Here is a 15,325-nt window from a genome sequence, read left to right as displayed (position 1 = left end):
TTACAGCCTACTGGATACCTAACTCCCAAAAATATCCGCCATTCATTTTTGCGTGCCGGGAAAACGTTTTCCAGCTTCTGGGTTTACCTTCACCTGCTGGCCCCTTTAAGACGTTTAAAAGGGGCCTCTTTTAGGATGGTCGTCTATGTGGAAAAGAACTGTTGTGTTTTTATTGCAACTAACGATTATTTTCATTGGCTATTAATCTGTTGATTATTCGATTAGTTGTTTGGTTTATAAAATCTCCGAAACTGGTGACAAATGTCAATCGCTGCTTTCCAAAGCTCAACAGGACATCCTCAAAAGGTCTTGTTTTGTCCACAACTCAAAGATATTCAGTTAAAGGTGCAGTAGGTAAGCCTTCTAAAACTACCTTTCTGTCATATTTGCTGAAACTGACCCTATGTTCCAGTAGAACTACATGAAGCAGGTCATTTAAAAACAAATCCAGCTCCTCTAGCTCCACCTACAGCCTGTAGTGTGATTTGCAAAAATCCACAGCTCTCTGTTCAGATGCACCAATCAGGGCCAGGGGGGGTGTCTAACTGCGTATCAATCACTGCTCATGCACACACGTTCATTCTCCCTTGTGGGGGGGGAGGGGCTTAGGAGACCGTTTTGGGCTTTAGCAGAAAGGGGGGAGGGACTGAGAAGTTGTCGATGTTCAAATTTTTTGGCGAAGTACTACCTACAGCACCTTTAACTGTCACAGAGGAGAGAAGAAACTAGAACATATTCACATTTGAGGAGCTGGAATCAGAGAATTTCTTTTCATTAAAAAATTACTCAAACCGATTAATCAATTATCAAAATAGTTGGCGATTCATTCATGAGTTGACAACTAATCAAATAATCTTTGCAGCTCTAAGTTGCTCTAAATTGCAGTACCGTGAGTGGCCACTGGCTGCGTGGTGGCGCTGTATCCAGCAGCTGTAATTCATCCATAATGTGGTGGTAAACGCTGAAGAGCCAACGCTCTGGAAAGTTGAATTTTGGACACACAAACCCTTCTACTGTGGGTATTAAGGCCTTCATAAAGATCATTGGTATCACTTCATTATATACTAGATTTGCACACAAAAAAGGGAATTTATTTTAATTAAAGTATGACTGTAAACACCGGAGTGTTTTTTTTTTTTATATCGTAGTTGGCGTCGCTCCGTTGGCGTCATTGCAGAAGTGCAGGTCTAACAGACGGGTTTCCACAGCAAGGTTAAATACGAAAACAAAAACCCAGCGCTGTAAACAAAGCATTCACCCAACAACCAGGTTGTCTCTGCCAGTCCGTGTTCAGCGGGATCCCTCTTTTTAACTTCAGATTGATGAACTCCGCAGCTTCAGAGATAGGTTTACTTCCAGGGTCCAGCTCAGAAGAAGCTGCAGGAAAAAAGGGAGTTAACTGGGTGAGAGTTCAGGGTTTTAGGTCCCTCTCCCACCCAGTAACAGTTGCAGCAGCAGTAGAGCCTCTTCCGTGGTCTTGCAGCAGTCAGTTCTTTATGGCACTAAAGTAATGAACATGTACAGTAAGGTATAAACAGGAAGCAGTACTGATGTCTTCTTCCTCTTGGGAGTTGGATCCCAGCTCCAGAGCCGAGTCATCTGGCCGTCCGTCCAGCATATCCAGGTTTTTGCTCCGGCCGAGGGAAGGTGATCCCCTTCCTGTTGCTCGGCATCAGTTGTTATGACAACAGGAGTAGAAATATGAGTCTTTCTTCTGGCCCAAGTCCACGCCTGTTTCCTCCGCTGAAACCCAGTTAGACACTCAGTTATTTCTATTTCAGGACTTCTGGTACGGATTAAACAAACAAGATATTAGGGTTAGTTTTATTACTTTTGTGTTTCATTGCTCTCGTATAGTTCATTTACTTTTACTGGATGTATAAACCTCTTATTTTTATTCTATTTTGTATGGTGGCCGACAGGAGCAAACGCACTGAAACTCAATGAAACACACGCAAATAGACAAAATGCAAGCAAATTAAGAAAACCTCTTCATAAATTTGACAACTAGGGTTGGGTACTGAAACGCGGTGCCAATAGGGCGCCAGTTCCGACGTAAACGGTAGTAACGAGACCGAATAAGAACTAAAATTGCGGTACCTCATTTCGATGCCTAACTTTTTCTTTTTATTTCAGAAGTATCGTTGCACGGGACGCTACATTAACGTTAGCTAGTAGCTGGATTGAACACAATGGTTAAAATGCTGACAGCTTACGTTAAGCGGTGTAATGTGTGTCTGTATTTCCCTGTAGAGGATTCCAACACCGAGACGTAACAGTCAGCAGCTGACGTTGTCGGAAAAACACAGACGGTGCGTTTACTTGAAACTCGCCAGCCTTGTGGTGAACTTTAAGTTATTGTAAAATACCCTTTTCCCATTCAGTGGTTGTTTTTGTCGTTTACCAGCAATTTACTAGTGAAATAAGTTATTGTAATTCCATGATTGATTAATCATTTAATTTTGACCATATGGCCTTAGCAATAAACAAGCCGTTCTTTACTGTTACCAACTGTTGTTTTGTGCTCCTTTTTTTTATATTTTATATTATAAATATATATATTTCGCTTCAGGCACTGGCACCGTTTTAAAAGTATCGTTTTAGCACCGGTATTAAAATTATAAAAAACTCAAAAATGATTCCCAACTCGATTGACAACACATGTGCAGCATTAAGCAAACGCATTGCAAATACACAGAACACAACCAAATACACAAACGCGCTGCAAAAACAGAAACAATGCAATAGAAAAGCACACAATCCCCGAAAAGAAATGCAACAAAAAAAACGCTGCATATTACAGTTCTCCACGGCTTGATTTTGGAAACACTCACCGGTCATATACTGGAGGGCAGTGCTGTTGTAATCCTCAGCAACTCTCTGGAACAACTCGTCTGTCAAGCAGAGGAAGAAGAAGATGTGATAAAAACAGGCCCAGTCACATTCAAGTCACAGTACCTGGTTTAGAACCAGTTTGTTCAGAGAGGCCCCATTAACCTTAGTTAGCATAAGAAATCACAATCACGATTATTTAGCACGATTACTCATTGGCCTTAATACTTTTCCCATTTGAACTATTTTGATTATTTATTTTTTTTATTATTCAAAACACAAGACAAAATCAGTTAAGTTAACTTGCAAAACGTAATGTGCAAAATAACTTTTTCTCGATCACTGTTTTTGTGATCGTTAGGGGTTGAAATCGTGATCAAAAATTTGATTAATTGCACAGCCCTAACCTTAGTGAACTTTAACCATTACACTATCCCAGAATACAGAAGTCAGGGACTACGTTTACATGCACATAATGTTCCGTTTTTTGCCCTATATTCCGAAAAAGACGATATTCCGACTAAGTTGTTTACATGGCTAATGAAAGTGAATATTCTACTAATATTCCTGTTTACATGCAGCTGTGCAAAACAGGATTTTTTTCCGTTTTTTCCGGGCCGGGGGGGGTGCTTTTCAGCCTTTAATGTACAGGACAGGTGAGAGAGGAGAGAGAGAGAGGGGGAAGACATGCAGGAAATCGTCACAGTTCGGAGTCAAACCCTGGACCTCTGCGTCGAAGGCATAAACCTCTAAATATACGTGCGCCTGCTCTACCCACTGAACCAACCCGGCCACACGAGTAACTGTAACAAACAAAGATGTCTTCTATATGTATATGTCTTCTAGTCTGTAGGATAGGATTTGTAGGTCGGGACGTCTGCAGCACCACAATATTTAATTCAGAATGGTTTGACACATATTTTGCTATTAACAAATATTGCGCCCTACCTTTTCATTTGGATATTGCACTAGTCCATATTGCGATTTTCAATACAATGGCGATTAATTCTGCAGCCCAATTACTTACTTACTAATGCCCACTGTGAGCGTTTGGGACACTCATCCTCATAATAATACTGGGACATTTTTGGTGCTTTTCCATTACATGGTACCTACTCGCCTCGCCGTGCGTCGGTTTTCCATTGCAGATTTTAGTATTGCCTCAGCGTGGCTGGTCGTCCTAGCGACTGCCGTGGGCGTGGCTTAGTAGCTTGCTTTTTCATTGACATATCCCCACATATCCCCACATATCCCCGACGCATTTCCTGGTTCTCCGTCTCCGTAAACAACATGATATCAAAGAGATAGTTAACGTTTACTGCTCCAGATTTCCCAACGTGGTCACATATATATGACTCTAGAGTCGCTACTCGCTTTGTTTCTCTCACATATATATGACTCTAGAGTCGCTACTCGCTTTGTTTCTCTCACATATATATGACTCTAGAGTCGCTACTCGCTGCGGAGATAATTGCCGTCACTCTCTCACTTCTCCCTCGCTCACTAGCTCCCCACACACACACACACGGCGACTCGACACACACACATCACACATGCACACACCAGCGCACCAGTATAACCATCAGGCCACTTGTATGCTACGGAGAAAGCTCTGCGTGGAGCCTCCGGCAGCAAAAAAACACCGCTGGCTAAACTATTTAAAAATGCCGTCTCTCGCTAGCAACGCAGTGATCAGTGACGCTTCTTTCCAACCAATCAGCAGCCTGCAGGGTATCACGTCACCTTCTCGGCTCGCCTCAGCTCGCTTGGAACCTCGACTGAGCAGGTACTAAAAAAAGTACCTGTTAGCAGGTACCAGGGACTTTTTTTCGTAATGGAAAACCAAAAAAGGCGAGTAGAGTCGAGGCGAGGCGAGTAGGTACCATGTAATGGAAAAGCACCATTTCTCACCAGTTTCATGTTTTATTCGACCATTCTGCTGCATATTTTACGATGCCCAAGTGTAACGTTAACTAGCGTCACGTGCAGTGATGCTTCCGTTTCCTGTAACGTCCGTTTCGGAGCCAGGCGGCAGCGCAGGCATTTAAGTGGCACCGAAATCTGCGTTGTCATTCGGTCAGATAGATACCAGTCATTTAGGAACCAGTGCCATATTGATCCGAATCAGAAAGAAGTTTATTACCACAGTAGTTACCCTACGAATTTGCCTTGGTGATAGGTGCATACATACACAAACAGACATATTAAACATAAATAAACAATACTGAAACAAATAAGCACTGGTTTTCGGTACCCAACCGTATGCTCGACAGTAGAATGAAAAGATGTTAACTCGGCATGAATGAAGTTCGAAAATATACAGAGGAAGTAGTGGTCTGATTATTTTGAGGTTGTAAGAGCGGTTTTTCCCTTTACACCGTGGGGTTCTGAAGAATCTCAACTATCTGGTCTTTTTAATACAGTGTCTTCCCTGAAGAACTATCTGCCATGTTGGGTTGGAGGTTCTCTTCCGATCGAGTGTGTTCACGCACGTGAAAAGGTGCCCAGATTTGTCAATATCAGAGTTCCAAAGGGAAACCCACTTCCTCAATTGACAGATTGTGAAAGAATACAGCTGTGATCGTAGTAAATGTGTTCTGCAGGGTGACTGAAGGTGTGACTCACCCACGTTGTTTCCTGTTTTACTGGAGGTCTCAAAATGAAGCGCACCGATCTCTGTGAAAGCAAACCACACACAGAGTAAATTTTTGGGCAGTAAATTATCTCAGAAATGTCTGTGAAAAACTTGGTTTCCCTTTTTTCAGGTTGTTAACCCAGTGTGATTAATCCTAAAAGAACCTCCTTAAACTGGTTTCTGCAGGGTTCCCCAGGTTAAATCTGAGACTTTAACACCACAAGTAATGCAATTTTATACCCGTAGGGACCATTTGGCCAAGTATTAGGCCTTTTCAGTACTTCTCAGAAGTTAAATTATATCTGGACCCCGATAAGTGGCATACAATTATTAATTAACCATTTAAAAAAAAATGATACATTAAGATTCACTGCAGTCTGAGGAAACTGAAACTCCACAAAAAATGGATTAAACGGCCTCCTGCTGCATAAGCCACTGTCACACCAGTCTCCCTTTGGGTTTATAGTCTTATAACGTCTCATAGCAGCTGGCAAACAGGCACAAAAACATTTCGTAACCAACATCACCGCCCATGGCAGGCATCTACTTTTGTAAATCAAATTAAAAGACTTCTGACGAGGGCATCTGTGTCCCAACTAGAGTTGAAACCGTCGGCGTAAACAAACTCTCAGTCCGGAAAACTCTAAAGTGATTTGCCCTCTAGAGACCCTGTTTATCCACTTCATACAAGAAGTATAGAAGTGCAAGCTAAATGTACAAATAAACAATTTAGAGAGTCGATCAACAAATTTTTTTTTTTAAGCACAAATGCCAAAACTTCACTGATCCCAGCTTCCGTCGAACAAAACAAGCAATTTGGGACATTTTATAGAGTACACAATTAATTAAATGAATGAGAAAATTCCCAGTTGCAGCTCTGATAAATAATTTTTTTAGTTTTTTTAAAACTAACTCAAAGATTGTGAAAATGTTAGCATAATATCACCGAACAGATTTCTTACAGTGTATAAACAAAAGACAAAAATGACGCCAAAATAAGCACACTGATCGGTTGTGTTCAGCTGGTCAGACATCTTAATGACGGCAGCACGACAGTAGAGCATTAAAACGGTACTGTGATCAGAAACCACTGACTGTTTACATAAAACTGACCTGAGACCAGGCTGCTACATCAACACATTCCAAGGGAGTGATTATATTCACATGTAAATCATAAATCTAACCGGTGAAAGTATCAGTACAGGGACCAGTAAGATAACAGGGAGACTGTAATTACCGTCAGCAAAGTCCTGAGTATCGTGGTAGTCGATTTGCCGCAGGCTCCGGTCTCCTCCAATCAGGTCGCTCTTAGTGCCACACAGGTAGATCTTACAGTGCTGGAGTACACGGCACAGATAAAAACACGTTACTGAGTGCAGTATTGAGAGTAAGTATTCTTCAACGAGTCGACCACGGATTGTGTATTTATACCGTGACCATAAAGAGAGCCAGACGACACTGATTCCATTTAGACACAACTCTGTACAAGGCGAAATTTAAAAAAGGATTTTGTTTTAGAAAAAAACATGTTTATATTTCTCAAAAGAAGGAATAAAATTCTAGTATCAGTGCTCAAAATTTAGGTCTCCAATCGACAACACAACAGACTTTTACCGCTCCTGTATGGTTTACTATAGCTTCACGAACTGGTAAGAAGCTCTGTAATGATAACTGTCCTGTAAAACCTAAAACCATTCAGCTGCTGAAAAAAAACAACCATGTCCAGGAAAAGAACCGACCTAGAGTGCCTGGACATGGTTGTTTTAAAAAGGAACATGGCAACTTAATTGGACTTTGTCTTATTCACAGTAACCCACAGAGTTAGATAAGTCCATACATACCCTTCTCATCTCCGGTAGCTTAGCCTAGCACAGATCCTGGAGGTAACCGGTTCCAACTAGCCTACTGCTCCCAATAAGTGCCAAAATAACACCATTTTGTACACGCTGTGACTATACAAATCACAACATGTAAATAGGAACATGTTGGTGTTATTTTGTCACTTATTGGGAGCAGTAGGCTAGTTGGAACCGGTTACCTCCAGGATCCGTGCTAGGCTAAGCTACCGGTGAGGCCATCGGACAGTTAGTTACAACACACATGAAGATGAGAAGGGTATGTATGGACTTATCTAACTCTGGGAGTTACTGTGAATAGCTAAAGTCCCAATAAGTCAGCGTGTTCCTTTAATGACTTCTTCAGTCAAAATACTTTCTCCTTTCCGTGTACTTTATTCCCTTACATGAGCACCGGTGGTAAAAAGGATACCCGGAGCGCTCCTGCCACTTTGTTACCTATGTATTCAGCTGCTACATTTAACTCGCGACTAGAAACGCTCGCTTACTTCCTCGCAGTTCTGCAGCTCCTTCACCCAGAACCGAGCTCGCTGGAAGCTGCTGCTGTCGGTCAGGTCTGAAAGTCCAAAAGTAAGAAACGTAAATAAAAACACAACTCTGCATACGGTGATATTAAAACTAGAATCCACAACTAGTCTCCCAGTTCCTATTATTATTTCACAGATTTTTCACAATGGAGAGTAAAATGAAAGGAATATAAAAGAAACCGACGTAAAGGGTTAACAGTCAAACAGAAACAGGGTAAAGGGTAAAGAAGAAGCAGATTTGACGGAAGATGTTAAATAAAACGTGACAGCAGTGTGACTAATCTGCTGGGACATGCCAACAGCTGTTTCCTAAAAAGAGACAAAGTTCCCCTATGTGAAACAGACTAGGCATGGGCCAGTATGATAACCTTCAGCAAAAATACCACGGTATTGCAATTACAACTTTGAAATGTATTATTTTTTAAATGCCTGAAAAAAATATGAAAAATTGAAATAATGTCCCTTCTAGGGCTGCAGCCAACGATTGTCATTGTCGATTAATCAGTCAAATATTTTCCGGATTAATCAATTACTTTTGTAGTCTTTAAAATGTCAGAAAATGGTGAAAAATGTCCATCAGTGTTTCCCGAAGCCCAAGATGACCAGTGTTGGGAAAGTTCACTTTCTACATGAACTAGTTCAAAGTTCACTTCACAAATTTTAAAATGAACTAGTTTAGTTCATACTTCAAAATTTTGAACTAAGTTCACAGTTCCAAAAATGAACTGCAGTGTTTACTTTAGGATTTTTGTTTTTGCAGTGGGGGCAGATCTGTCGCAAACCCCCCCAGTCCTGCGCCCCGCCACCAAATGTTTTATGTATTAAAACGGAACGGATGCTTCGCTGCGACACATATGGCATATTGCACATGAGGCATATTTTCATTTCGTTTTGATTGAACTGTATTTTTGAGGAACTGTAGGTCTACAAAAGGAATTTTACAAGAAATTCTTCATAGGGAAACCAAAACCCAAAGTAGGCTATAGTATGAAACCATTCATAATGAAACTAATTGCATATTTGCCTCAGTGGCAAAATTTGCAGCCTTGCTGTGTGCATTTGATTTTTCTTGGCTTTTGCAAAAATAGCTCCAAGGCTCGGCTATAGGGGAATTCAGAAAGAGGTGGCCCATTAATGCTGAGTAGCATACATGCTGCTAGATGGTACCTCTGTGGCCTGTTCTTTAACACTAGAATGGCCAGGACCGTTTTGAAATTTATATATATGTGTAATAACTTTGCTAAATAAAAGAAATACAATCCCGCTGGTACCTGACTTTTCCTAAAAGAGTCTGTATTTTTATTTAAAATTGTTTTTATATACATACAGACAAATACAAATCACTTTTACCTATTTTGACCATTTTTTCGCGGTTTTGTTTTTAATCTTTTGCGTGGTTGAAGATGGATCTTGGTTGCTTAGTAATAATCATAATCTCTGTCAGAGAAACGTAACTAGCAGTATCGAGTAACAAGTGTTGGCATCGCCGATGGGCCGAAGGCAAAGCCAGAGTCGGTAACGGAGGCTACTACGGCGTGGATGGACTCGGTTCTGAATCAGAAGAAAAGCACCGGGCGATCGCTCTGTGAAAGGTGCGGTACACGTAGATGGCCGGTAGCTGTCTACGTGTTCATATAACTTTATACATGCTACAACTGGCTGGAATCATTGCACACATCCTCTCCAAGGAGTGCACCAGCTGAGCAGATGAGTCCATGAAAAGCGCTATATAAATTCAATTTATTATTATTATTATTATTATTAAAATTTCCCGGAGGAAGTTCATGCAGCGACTGGCAGAGGAGCTGAGAGCGGAGTTTATGGAGGAAAAAAGGGCAGCGGCGCCCGGTCCGAGCAGCGCTGCGCACCGCAGCAGACACCAAAACGGAGGCAGTGCCAGGTTAGGTTAGGTTATAAATGTTCAAATAACATACTTTTAATTGTTATTTGGCTGGAATTATGTTGAATGAATTTCCCCCAATATGTTTCGGGACATGAATGTATGAAATAATCACGGTTTAGCCTACTATGCCATGATATGATATCAAGGGCGTTGTATAGAATCAACAGCCACGTGCAATTTAGCTAGCAGGTGAGTGTGAAACTAAAAATGTGCGAGAACTATAGACTAATACAGGCTTAAATGAACTGACAACATAAGTTATACGACTTACAGTTCTCAAGGATGCACACATGCCATCTCAACCGGGTCCTCCGGACAGCCTGTCTCTTTTTTCTTTCTCCCTTTTCTGTGAGTGGCAAGTGTGCCCACTCGCGTTGTGAAGCGCGTGTCCGGGCTATTCTTGGACGTGCTTTTTAACGACCACTGCTGATAGACGGCTTTTTGTACATTTCTGATACCGTGGCGGGAGAAATCTAACCGTGGCGTACCGCCACTTGCCAATCAACATAGAGGAAACACTGAACTTAGTTCATAGTTATTTTTGTCCATATGTTGCTTCAGTTCAACGTGCCGCTTCAGGTTTGCTGTGGATGTGACTGAAGTGCGGATTTTCTTTTTGAAAGCCGGCGGGCAAAGTTCGCACAGAAATGTCAGATTTTTCGCATCCTCACTGACCTTGTCCTAAAACTTGTTTCTTCACTCTTAACTCACTCTTCTTGTTTCTTCACTCCTCTGTGACACTAAACTGTAAACTCAAATCGACTGTACTAACCGACCTATCTTGAGAAGTCAGCTAAAATGTAATGTAGAGCTACAAACCAAAACCAAGACAAATTCCCTGGGTATATTTGGTATCTGTGGCACAATGCTCAGTTCCCCATTGAAAACACCACAAAAAGTGGCATTGTGCATTCAGTTCTCTATGCTGTGAAGTTAATTTAGAAATACATCCAGCTGTTGCAGCCCAAATACTAGCAGACCTCCGGTACTGCCACCAGTTGTGGAGTAATAGTCTAAATCTACGACGTTCCATGTCCAGGTTTTTTAAGGTGCCGCCAGATGTCCCTCATTTTGTCCGGATGTCTTTCTTTGTGTTAGAATTTTAAACTCTGGTGGATTTGTGAGGACTATGGTTAACTGCTCCTCAGATCTCTGCAGGGTAAATCCAGACAGCTAGCTAGACTATCTGTCCAATCTGAGTTTTCTGTTGCACGACTAACACAACTTTTGGACGTACACATGTTCCACCAAAACAAGTTCCTTCCCGAGGCTATTTTGCCGAGGCGCTTTTGCTCCGTGCGGCGCTTAGCGCCACCCAAGATGATTGTGATTGGTTTAAAGAAATGCCAACAAACCAGAGCACGTTTCTCTCCCATCCCAGAATGCTGGGCGGACTCGCCAGACCTTCCTCCGCAACACTTTGGTGGAAGGTCTGGTAATGCAAGACTAGTGTAGTAATGACACCTGAAAGCTCTCCTTCAGATGACTAGGAAGCGAATAGATTTACCATAGCAGACTATGGCTGCCCGGGCTCCTCTGTAGTAGATTCGGCTCATGGCTTCGTAGCGCTCGGATCCAGCTGTGTCCTGAGTGAGACAAAGAGAAAAAGAAAGAAACTGAGATAAGCTTCCTGTTGACATGCATGAAATGCCTCAGCCTTTGTATATCTCATAGTCAACATTCCTACAACCCCCATGCAGGCATAAAATGCTGAGTAATCCCCAGTGTGAGACACCCTGCAGCTCCGAGCCAATTTCCCCTCAATGCTATTAAAGTTGTGGAATCACCTAAACATCAGCTGTTTCTTTTGGCATAAAGACTATTGTGATTGGTTTAAAGAAGTCCAAACTACCCGGAGCATTTATTTCTCCTATCTCCTAGAATATATGTGTGGTGTAGCCAGAACTTAGTCCACAGCGCTGTGAAGATAGGTCTGGCAATGAGAGACTGCATTGTGGGTAGGGCTGTACCATGTGAGGGGAAAAAACTAATTGCGATTGCGGTATGATTGACACTATTGTAGGGAATGATCACTTTTGTATCATTATTTTCTTTTCTTTTTTTCTATAGTCTGTAGGATACAATTTGTCGACCGGGACGTCTCTGCAGCACCACAATACTTCATTCAGAATAGTTTGACACATATTTTGCTTTAAACAAATATTGCGCCCTACTTGCGATCTGGATATTGCACCAGTCCATATTGAGATTTCATAAAAATTGGGATTAATTGTGCAGCCCTAATTGTGGGTAATGTATGCACTAAGTTTTAAAAAAGGAAAAATGCGGGGAATAAAAAAAGACTTTCTGGTTCTGCTGCATCAATTTTGATATTGTTTTTAACTGTTCATCGTGACTTTGGGCTGAGTTAGGCTAGGCTGTTATTGTGGCACTGATGTAGTACAAATACTCAAATTCATATCAAGTAGCCTCTAAGATAAGTTAAGACGCATTTTTATTTATCCCCAGCAGAGCAGCAGTACAACAAAGTATAGAAAGTAACAGAAATAAATAATAAGACGTACATAAAATAGAATAAAACGTAGAAACTATAAACCATACAGAGCATTTGAAGACAGACAACATGATGATGTGACAGTGGTGTAACTCAGACTCACCCATATTCCCAGGGTGATCACTTTCTCTCCCACCTGGATTGGTTTGGCAACAAAAGCAGCACCGATAGTCTGTCAGGAAGAGAAAACAAGCACCAGAAACTCAAATGAGTCCCTGTAGACTGTGGGTACTCGCAGTCAGAATATCCTTCCTTGTCATACGCTAACATGGAGCTCCTGCTCCAAACCAGCAGTTAAGTTGTTGTTAGTCACATTTTTATTGCAGTTGGCTGTGAATTGGCAGATTGGCAAAAAGTAAAAGCTGTAACGAATAATGTGTTTGTGCACATAATGCTGAACTAAAGCCGATTTAACTCGCCGGTCCTCATCGATATAGTTTCATGTGTCACGAAGCTCTCCACGAGCAGAAAAAAAGAAGAGCTTAAAACGCAACTTGCAGGTTCAAAGTTAGGACTAACAAGTTAATTAGCAGTTAAGATTGATTGTATAGCCTATTTACGTTTTTAATCACGCAAAAGAAGTTTTTCAAAACTTTATAAAAAACAAAAATGCAGTGTCCGTCATCAAATCAAAACAAATTTTAATTAGCCTATCGTTCATTTATCGTTATAAAAAAGGTAAAATGTGCAATTAATCGTTATTTTGATTTGAGGTCATATCGTGCAGCCCTACGAGAGAGGCATGTCTGAATAACTTCCACGTGACGTTAATATCAATGCCTCGAAAAATGCTTGTCTAATATACCATCTGCTTAAAGAAACATACCGAAACATTACTGCATCAGTTACTTTGAAGCTTTAAGATGATCACAGACTTGAGCCTGATTACCAGAATCTCTGTGTGGGCCTTTCATCGTTGACATGGAAATTAAAGCAGAGCGGCTGACACTCACGTTCTGGTACGGTCCGACCAAGAAGCGATGATGAACGTATCTCTCCACCAGGCTGGTCTTCCCCACGCTCTCCTTCCCCAGCATCACCACTTTGGCATCCACACGCATTGCACTCATAGTAACTGGAGTGGAAAAGCACAGGATGGGACCGCAGCAGAGGAAACAGGAGGAGGAGGAGGAGGAGGAGGAGGGGGGGTGGTGGTGGTGGTTCCTCTTATCTTCTGTTGTCTGCAAAGAATCTGTTCATAATTTTGTCTTTCCAGCCAAATTGTAATAAGGACCGCCACTAAAGAATATGTCAAATATGACAATAGTAGTAGTGAAGAAGAAGTATAAAGTAGCAGAAAAATCAAGTAAAACTACCTCACAATTGTACTGTACAGTACGTGAATCAGTGTACTTAGTTACTTTCCACATTACTGGATGTGGATATGAAAAGTTAGTTCTATAATCTGTATTTCTAAGTGACATGACTAAAATATTACTGATGACACTTTGATCATGGTTAAAACATATTGTAATCAAATTGACCGAGGCTTTAATTGACTAGCTACGTTTCAGCTCTACTGTAAATGGATGAATTGCACACAAAGCATTAGCTTTCGCTGTATTACCAGACGTCACACTGTTTACCATGTCGCCCCTTAAGGTTAAAACTTTCATTTTCAAGATGTGATAACATGTAGCTAGCTAGCTAGCAAAGTGACTGTTGTCTCTGGAATTTATCTAAAACAACTTAATAAAAACAAACATGGCGTTTTATTAAATTATATAAAAACGTATTCGTCTTCAATTCACCTCACCTTTCAAGTACTGTACTTCAATAATAAAATGTTTAGGTAATTGGATTTTACTTGAGTATTTCAATTGTCTTCTACTTTATACTTGTAACGTTACTCTATTAGCCAAGTTAGTTAGCTAGCTATCTCTACACCTCTGGAGGTATACATTTTTACGTTTTCTGCATCAAGAGTAACTTACTTTTAGTATATTTTGATGCTAATGCCTTTGTACTTTAACTGAGCGCAGCACGAGTATTTCTACACTCTGGTATTACTACTTTTACTCAAGTAACGTTAGAAGGTCTGAGTACTTGTCCCATCACTGCCTCACCGGGACAAACATGACATAGCAGCCGTTAACGTTAACGTTAGCTAACCTAGCTAACGCCAAACACTCACCTGGTAACTAGCTTGACTCAACAAATTTTCTTCAACATCTGATCTTCTCCGAGCAGGAGCCGAACCGGGGCTGTCATCCGTTCTTGTCAAACCCGTTTTAAAGTACAGCCTGTAACCGACAAACGGCTTGTCATCTCTCCTGCTGCTGTTTGGAGACTCGCAGCTAGCTAGGTTAACGTTAGTGTTGCGCAACGGCTGGAATTACAAACCGTCAGTTAAATACCGTTACAGAAAGATATCGTAACCGGCTAACAGGAGCTTGATTTTCTGATAACAAGTCCAGCTAACTGAAGGGATCAGCTGTCCGGGACACAGAGCTGTTTCTGAGAGGGGGGAAATCTCCATGAGCTTTGTTTGTTTGGGTGGGAACCAAAGAGGCGACACACGGCGGTTTCCAGGAGGCGGAAGTGCCCGGATTAAGTGAGGCAATCGCCGGATGTATGTAACCACTATTTAATTGCTATAATTTATCAATTACATCATTTAAACCTGTAAATGTCTGTCAAATAAACACTGTATATACTGTCATATCCCCCTTCCTAAGATATATAAGCAACATGTTATATTAATAATTCCTTCCAGCAATAATTTGTTCCAGCACCATTTGAACTTTTGCATAGAGCTGTTTGTTTATATGTGTCGTCTATGTACATATGTGTAGGCGTATGTATGTGTATATTTATATATACATTTGTACATATATATACTCCGCTCTGCAGCATGTGGCTGGTCTGGCAAAGTGAGACTATTTATATACAAACTTACATAGTAGTCTGTACATAGCACTTACATGTTTACCATGTTCAGCTTTGTTGTCCTTGTTTTAGCCGGATGTCTATTTCTGTGTATGTACTCTGAGAGCAAAAAGCCAGAGTTAAATTCCCTGTATGCAAATCCTTAATCTATGAAATATGAATGAAATA

At 41.1% G+C, this 15,325-nt stretch overlaps 1 protein-coding gene across 1 annotated transcript; it reads right to left on the bottom strand.

Moving 5' to 3' along the window:
• Positions 1 to 797: 797 nt before the first annotated feature.
• On the bottom strand, positions 798 to 14,817 carry rab24 (RAB24, member RAS oncogene family). The gene is made up of 9 exons (XM_028596293.1): positions 14,403 to 14,817; positions 13,222 to 13,343; positions 12,372 to 12,440; positions 11,261 to 11,339; positions 7,812 to 7,879; positions 6,705 to 6,804; positions 5,458 to 5,508; positions 2,835 to 2,894; positions 798 to 1,743 (listed from the first exon to the last, which is right to left on the bottom strand). The coding sequence occupies exons 2-9, from the start codon at positions 13,336 to 13,338 to the stop codon at positions 1,673 to 1,675; spliced, it is 615 nt and encodes a 204-aa protein (XP_028452094.1). The 5' UTR covers positions 13,339 to 13,343; positions 14,403 to 14,817; the 3' UTR covers positions 798 to 1,672.
• Positions 14,818 to 15,325: the final 508 nt, after the last annotated feature.

The sequence above is a fragment of the Perca flavescens genome, chromosome 13 (assembly GCF_004354835.1).
Source record: "Perca flavescens isolate YP-PL-M2 chromosome 13, PFLA_1.0, whole genome shotgun sequence".
In the NCBI taxonomy this organism is placed as follows: domain Eukaryota; kingdom Metazoa; phylum Chordata; class Actinopteri; order Perciformes; family Percidae; genus Perca; species Perca flavescens.
Note: the sequence above shows the minus strand (reverse complement) of the source record. Positions and strands in the feature narration are given on the sequence as shown.